General features: G+C 38.7%; 1 protein-coding gene across 1 annotated transcript; it reads left to right on the top strand.

The window, feature by feature from the left end:
* Positions 1 to 6,396: 6,396 nt before the first annotated feature.
* LOC149008416 (protein ANTAGONIST OF LIKE HETEROCHROMATIN PROTEIN 1-like) lies at positions 6,397 to 7,831 on the top strand. The gene has a single exon (XM_089167237.1). The coding sequence runs from the start codon at positions 6,566 to 6,568 to the stop codon at positions 7,829 to 7,831; it is 1,266 nt and encodes a 421-aa protein (XP_089023363.1). The 5' UTR covers positions 6,397 to 6,565.
* Positions 7,832 to 8,512: the final 681 nt, after the last annotated feature.

The following is an 8,512-nucleotide window of genomic DNA, read 5'->3' as shown; positions in this document are numbered from 1 at the left end:
CATAAATCCTTGTATGGAGGAGTAAATGCTCCCAGAAGACGAAGAGTTCCATTTTCTTGGGTAGTTGCCAGAGAGTAATAACCAGAGTTAATGTTCTTGAATCTTACCCCATTTGTGAAGAGTGTTAGTATATATATTGCTCCCATACCTCTAAGGTGATGGAAACCCTTTGTGACCATTGGATGCGTAGATCCTAGATGGAGGGTGGCGATGGTCCGAGAAGTGTAGCTTGATTAGCAAGCCAAGTTTCAATCTTCTCCAGGAAGCTTTTACACAGTTGTACATAATCCCACCAATAAGGTGATCAGATTATCTTTGACATAGATGTGACAACAAGTCTAATCTCTGGCAGACAAATCGGTAGGGTGCAGTACTTGAGCAAGCCATAGGCGAATGAGAAGCTTCCTATTTATCAATGAACATTTAATGAATCTCAGTGCATTCAATATTGTAATTATGCGTCAATTCATGTTTGAGAGATATGCGTAGTGTCTTCTGGCAAAGTTAATTTATCTGAGAAGTAGCTTGTCATCGGATACCTGCTGGGAGGTTAGTATAGAAGCTTCTTGGGAAAGATGGCCGTCAGAAGGAGGGGCTCTTCTCAACAAACTTTTCAGAAGTGCCTAGCTGAAAAGTTCCTTATGAGACCAACGAACCAAGATTTAATGAACCAGGACTGAACCAAAGCATTGGTTGGGTTGGTTCACCTAGGCCCAGAGGTTTGAGCCAAACATCCATAATAGAATCCAACCCACAAGTGTACTGAACTCTTCAGACCTAAGGACGGTCATCCGCTTCCTCATCGAGAAACACCTCATCGAAATCTGCTACATCTAACTCTGGTGGATTCGGTGGATGCTGGGGGCAAATGGCTAGAAAATTGCGTAGGTAGAAGGTAAGACACTCAAGGAATAGTACTCAAAATGCAGGAGCACAAACACTCACGATGGAGGAGAGTTTTACGTTCTTTTTCCCTTAGTTACATATGTAAGTCTTCTACTGAAATTTAGACCAAAATTCCACCTCAAATTTAAGTTCTTTTTCCATTTAGTGTTCCCTATCAGATCTGTATCCACCAGTTTTGTCCATTCGGATTTTCCCCAATCAACTTGTAAGCCATTTGCAATCATCCAAAACAATCCAACAATAGTTGGATTACCAATACCTGACTGTTTTGGCAGGTTTCCTAATGCAACCTCACATTATTTTCAGAAGACAATTCAGTTTGCTCACCATAATCTAATTCAGTTGCAATAGCAAACTAACAGTTCCATTCAGCCCTTTCTATCAGATTTGTATCCACCAGTTTTGTCCATTCGGATTTTTCCCAGTCAACTTCTAAGCCATTTGCAATCATCCATCAATTATGCTCCAAATCAACTACATCTTGTCATGCGTATCTTGTCTTGCTGAGGAACCAGGAGTGTTTATCCCTCATAAGCTTGAAAACTGGAGACTTCATCTCCTCTTTATGCATTTGGTCAAATGTATGAACTCCCAAGTATTTAGCATCCCCAAAATCTCCAAAGGTCTCAACAGCTTGAGCATGCAATCCATCATAGATGACATCTTACGGTGCAACTTTTCTTCCCACAAGCACAAATCAGAACATTGAAAGTATCTTGACTCAAACTCCATACCTACAAAATCCTCACAAGATCTCTCCATCTTCACAACCATAACCCTTCTGCAGAAATATACTGAGTATCGTTCGTTGTCAAAAAGAGGATACTTCATCTTGTCATATTTATCCACTAGTTTTTCCTAACCATTTGAGACTCTTTTCCACGATTACCACCCTCCACGAGTAATAACAACTATTCTGCCCATAGTTCAACTTAATGGTTAGTGTCAATTGCTAAATATTCACGGCATGAAGGAATGGGAAAAATCTATTTATAAGATAGCTAAAATAAGGGACAAGAAGAGTAAAGATCTTGACCATGTTAGATGTACTAAAAGTGAAGATGGTAAAGTTCTACTATGTGATGAGGACATTAAGAAGAGATGGAAAATCTATTTTTCTAGTCTACCAAACAAGCATACTTCAAGTAATCTATGATTCAGACGATTACACCATTCACCACGGCACCAATTTTCGAACATATTTGCAAAAAATTTCAAAGCCCAAAGTAAAAGAAGCTCTAAGGAGGACGAAAAATAAGCAAGACACAAAGTCCTAATGAAATCCCAATAGAATTATAGAAAAGCTTAGGTGGCGTTTGGTTCCGCAATTCTGCAGAATCAGACTCCAGGGAATCATGACTCCAACAAAAAAAAGCGTTTGGTTAAAAATTGAATCGGTTTCTTCGTGAGTCATGAATCTCCAACAATCCACGTTTTTGCCTAAAAATCTGAATCAGTTGGAAACCACCTATTGAGGTGGTTTCCAAATCGAGTCAGCCAATTCTGGGCTCGATATAAAAGGGAAAAAATGAACTTGACTCGCCCAAACTCACTTTCATCGAAACGAATGCTCGACACTCGACAGAAGGCAAAGCTCTCCGCACTCCCGCTGCTGAAGTCGAAGATCCGTTCTCCTGCTGCTAAGAAGTTCGAATCACTCCCAACTCGTGACTTCTGCACTCCTCACTCCTGCACTCCTCACTCCTGTTGCTGAGAACTCGAAGCACTTCCGCTGCTGAGAAGGCAAGCAACTCGAAGCACTTCTACTGCTGAGAAGGCAAGCCATTTCTTGATCTGAAGAAGGCGACGAACACCACCAACCTTGTGACGAAGGATCCCTATCACAGATTTATTGAATCGTGGTGTTTTCAGCAGATCTGGAAGAAGAACCCTAGCTTCTCTGCTCTGCAACTCCAGCGTTCCCAAATCTTGGTGTTTTCGGCAGATCTGGAAGAAGAAGCTAGAGATTCTCTGCTCTGCAACTCCAGCGTTCCCAAATTTTTCTTGGTGTTTTCGGCAGATCTAGAAGAAGAACCCTAGCTTCTCTGCTCTGCAACTCCAGCGTTCCCAAAATTTTCTTCGTGTTTTCGACTTTGGCATCGAAATAGGCGGTAAGTCTCTGCATAGTCTTTATTTTCCCTGATTGGATTAGTTTTGTGTTGGGTTTCTTATTCTCTATCTTCGTTTTACTGTTGGCTTGGTATTCTTGCATTTTGAATTCGATATCGGTTTTGGTTTTGGCTTGGGGCTAGTGTTCAAGGTTGTAATAAGTAATCTTTCAAGAATCTCTTCTTCTTTAGCTAACTTCACTGGAGCAGAGGAGTGTTTTGGGATTCATCAGCAAGGGTGAAAGGGGTGTTTCCTTGTTCTCGTGGGATTTTGTAAATTTTGAAGTTTATATTAGAATGGGTACGGTGCTGGGGCTAAATAAATTATGGATTGAGTGCTTTTGTTAAGGGTTTCCGGTGGCTTTGACAAGGCAAGAAAAATCTCTCATGGTTCATGATTCAAAGGTGGTTGTGTTTTTAGGCGTTTCTTGAAGGTATTGGGTAGGAGGTTTCAGTGTTATAGGGAGACAAACACAAGGGCAGATTTCTTGGTAACTTTAACAGCAACAAGAAGTTTGTCAAGCGAAAATGTATGGCCAGAAACGATTTGAATGGAATTTCATAGGGATAGCAGAAGGTTTGTTAAGGTTTAGATTTTTGTGACATTCTTTCTCTTCTCTCTTTGGCTTCAGTTGTGGCAACAAGAAGGTTTGTTAAGGTTTTTCTGTTGGTTCTCTGCTGGAGTGGGTGTGTTCTTGATTAGTCGTAGCAGTAGTATTAATCTTTTCCTGTTTTTGATGAGTTTTGATCCCAACAAAATTATTTTGAATAATTTACAACTTTATTGCTGTTTGATGAGTTTTGTGCTTCTCCAACTTTTTAATTTTGTTGTTCAGTTGCGAAGGATTTGGTGATTTTATTTCCCTGAAATATTTGAACTTTTGATTATTTTGTGTTAATATGCTAATTTGGTTACAGGTTTAATTTTAGTCATTACATTTCGAAAAAACATAGAATCTTTCTCATACTGGGAGGATTGGGGCCTTAATTATTGTTGGGCCTCCAAATTTCTAGAGTAGCTTGCTTTGATGCTACTCTTGAGTTGATCACACCAATAGAAGTGCCATTGGGCAGTAACAAAAACTGAGTGACATGCAAAAGTTGCACGCAGTCTTGTTCTCTTGTTATATTGGAAATTAGATTTAGTTGCTAATTTCATACCATGAGTGAAGGCATGCAACTTGATACTATTCGAGAACTGTCAAGTTCAGTTGAGCTTTTTGGCTCTTCCTTCTCCTTCCATAGATATTGGGAATTTGGATGCTTTTTCTAAAACTGATTGGTGGTAGAACATGTGGAAGTTGCCATATGTGTGGTGCAATGATTTTGGTTTTTCTCTTCACTTCATTTATGTGAAATAAATTTCTGTGGCATCTATGTCAGCATTCATGTGTCCATTTCTCTTCTCTTCTCACAAGAAGGTGTGGTTGAGATGTCCTTTTCATGTGGTGGTGGAGAGATTTTGAGACCAAGCGATTAGGACTCGTCTGTACTGAAACACAGTAGTACATAGGTAGGAAAACATTACTATTTCTAGGCACATCACTATAGACAAGCATTTGCAGTTGCAAAATCAACAGTCGAAATAAAATTCCATGAGTTGTAATTGGGATGGAATTGTTTTGCTTTGCTGACTACTATGTAATATTGCCTTTTGCCTTTCTATATGCAATAACATACCTTGAGATGGTCATTGCGTGAGAAAAAGTACATCATAAGCTGCAATAGCAAGAAACTTCTAAAGTGATGCTGCTTGTTCCCTCATTCCTTTCCACAATTTTCCCTTCATAGTTCTTTCTTCAGCTTGTGAGTTTCCTGGCATTTTAACAAAACCCAATTACTAAGGTGTGGTTGCTGATTTTGACTGCAATTTCTATTTCCAGATTAGGTTGCATTAGGATTTTGTGTGATATTAGAAAAAATAGATGAGATCCAGATAGAACTACACCTGCAAGATCTTGTCTTGGTGCGTGAGGACACTTAAGTAAGAACCCTAATTGCCATAATCAAACATAGCTTATACCAGCACAGAACAAAAGACACCATGCTCAGATTTTATTTATTTTAAAGCCAAAAGTGACAGTTAAACATAAAATTGCCTCTGCATAAATCAGATCAGAGGAAATCTTGTGAACCTTTTAGCGGCTCTCTTCTGCACCAAGCACAATGAAGAGGAATTTGTTGTCCCATGCATATTTGAAGTATATTGATTGGTTTACACCGAGGGGTTGTCCATTGATGAGAAGGCAGCTTCCATCATTATTTTGTTTGAACAATGAAGGGTCAATCTTCTCAGCTGTCTGGAACCCATTGCAGGAGACTCTAATATTTCTTTCTTCACGGTTGCAGTTGTTAGTTACAGTCACCACATACTCAAGCTTCTTCCCCACCAGTACTCCTGTCATAGTTTGAGATAGCCGAAGGCAAGGGTGCCCACTGATTTCTATACAGGAGGAAGGAAGAAAATAGATTAGTTTTCATTGTTAGGCAGGAAATATATATATATATATATATATATATATATATATATATATATATATATATATATATATATATATATATATATATATATAACTGCAAGAGCACCCTAAAAATTTCTCACCGTTTGCAATCAAACTGAATACCAGAACTACATACAAAATTCAGAATCGAAAGCCATTGTTGAAAATTATGTTCTTGATTTGTTTTCTTTTTGCTTGAAAATGCAGTGAAGGTGGGATGCTAGCTTCTTCTAATTTTATAATAGTTGGAGAACCAGATTATTTACTTAGATTTGTTTCATAAATGAACATGAAAAATGGGTTGAAGGGGGGGGGGGGAGAGAGAGAGAGAGAGAATGGCTACATATTATTTCCTTAAAATCCTTACTTATTCACTTAATAAATCTTGCCAGTATTAAACAGCATAGTGTTTTTTTTCACATTGCACTGTTTTGACCTGTCTCTTAGTATATGGTTTTAAAATTTCTTTACCTCTCATAATAATGAAAAAACCTGGAAATTTACAGAACATTATTCAAGCTTTCTACATCCAAGTTGACATCTAATAAAGATCAGGGCTTTGTTGAAACAAGATGGTAATTGAACAGTTACATTAGTCAAGTACTCAAGTGAATATATGCAAGCATAATAGCATATATATGACTGTACTATTGCAGGGCTAATTTGCAGATTTCTTGTTAAAAAAAATGATATAGCTAAGGCCTATAAGTTTAGTAAGTTTACTTGATTATGTGTTGATTGATATTAAATTTTTAAAGACTTTATGAATGATCTACGATTCATTGGTTTATCAACTTGGCTGTTATTAGTCATTTTAAGATGGATTTTTTGTTGCATTGGTTTATCAACTTCGCTACATTCAATGTATTGTTTTGATGTTGGCAGTTGCACATTTTGCTATGACCGTGTGTAATAGGCCCTTGACTTCCTTTTGATAATCCTTTGCTTTAATTTCAGATCTATATCCAATTTTACTCTATATCCAATTTGAGTCTATATGATCACATTTCAGGACCTAAATTTAGAGAACGCATACGCACGTTGTTCAACATGGATGACGAAGAGTTGGTAGTTGCTCTAGTGGGCGCAGCAGTTGTCTACGTAATTGAATACATTAGGAGAACATACGCGGGGAGGCAACCATATAGAGTAGATGTCCGGCGTGGGTTTCTTGAAACCCAACGTTTTATTGGTGGCACCGAGCGTACATGTCGTGAGGAATTGCGAATGAGCCAAAGATCATATTACAACTTGGTAAAATTATTGCGTACGAGGGGGCTGTTAGAAGACAACAAATTGGTGTTAGTTGAGGAACAAGTAACGATGTTTCTACATTGTCTTGCACACCACATTAAGAATTCGACTTTAAAGAACCGTTTTGGGCATTTTGGGGAGACAGTGAGTCGACATTTTAATAAAGTGTTAAATGCAATGATGAAACTGACCCCGTTGCTTATAAAAACCCCTAGTCTCACCACACATCCGAAGATTGCAGGTAACCATCGCAGCTTCTACCCATTCTTCAAAGATTGCGTTGGAGCCATTGATGGATCACATATACCAGCATGGGTTCCTGTTGAAAAACATAGGACGTTTCGAGATAGGAAGGGTCTTATTACACAAAACATTTTAGCTGCATGCGACCATGACAAAAGGTTCACGTATATACTTGCTGGTTGGGAAGGGTCTGCATCTGACTCCCGCATTTTGGATGATGCTCTCCATAGAGATGGAGATGGAAAATTAGTGGTTCCAAATGGTAAATTCTATCTTGGTGATGCTGGGTTTGCCAACCAAAGAGGTTTTTTGAGGCCATATCGAAATGTTAGGTACCATCTGAAGGAATGGAAGAGGGGAAATCAAAGACCCAAAAATGAAAAGGAGTTGTTTAACTTGAGGCACGCTAGGTTACGCCAAGTCATTGAAGGTGCTTTTAGTTTGTTGAAGAGTCGCTTTAAGATATTGGCAACTCGAGCGGAGTTTCCTTTCAGAACTCAAGTTAAGATTGTGATAGCTTGTGTACTACTTCACAACCACATTCTAAACCATGACTCTTTGGAAGAAGAGGAGGAATGGCTTGCCCATGAGTCGACGGAGGGGTTAGGGCCAACAACAGCTTCCTCTTCCGCACCACACCATGCAGATGATGAGGAAAGTAGTGATTCTGACGAAGATGAAGACAACCATGCAGAGTCATTTGAAGTAGAAGCATTCCGGGATGACTTGGCAACACAGATGTGGAATGCATATGCAACAACAAATGCTGCAGATGATGAAGACATGGGATCAGAGACTGAGTCAGAATCAAATGATTAAATTTTTATGTACTTCAATTTGAATGACTCCCAACTGTTTGAGTTTGAGTTTGGATTGTACCTTATTTTGTTTTACTTTGTCTCAAACTTTGTGGTATTATTTCATGTCAGAACTCAAGTTATGATTGCTTCAAATGTTAGCTTCAAATGTTAGAATTGCAACTGATCATGAATACTAATGTCATCATATGATTGCTACACTTCTGCACCACACCATATGTATTTTGATTGATCATAACTAACAGTTCATCATATGTATTTACTTTTGTCCCTTAATTATGATTTTACCAGATGGACTCTCAAAATGCATCACATGCAAGAGGAAGAGACATAGCCTCATGGCCTATAGAGGTGTCTCTTTCTCTACTAGAGTTTTTCTTGCAAGTACATGCTAGTGGGAGGGCAGGAGACAATGGACTAAGAAAAGAGCATTGGTTGGGAATTAGTAGACAAATCTCCGAAAAGCATGGGTCCAATTATGATTGGGAGCAATGCCGCAACCATTTTAGGATTTGGAAAACTAGGTTGCGAGCGCTATCAGACTTGCAAAAACAAAGTGGACTTGGATGGAATCCAAGTGAAAAGAGGTTTGATGCTGCTCCCCATTTTTGGTCTGAAGTAAAGGTAAAAACTAATATTCACAAACCATCATTTTTTATAGATTACAACACTTTCCTCACCG

Source organism: Hakea prostrata, chromosome 8 (assembly GCF_041222555.1).
Source record: "Hakea prostrata isolate BN-2017 chromosome 8, UWA_Hpros_2, whole genome shotgun sequence".
In the NCBI taxonomy this organism is placed as follows: Eukaryota; Viridiplantae; Streptophyta; class Magnoliopsida; order Proteales; family Proteaceae; genus Hakea; species Hakea prostrata.
This window is presented reverse-complemented; position numbering and strand designations above follow the sequence as displayed.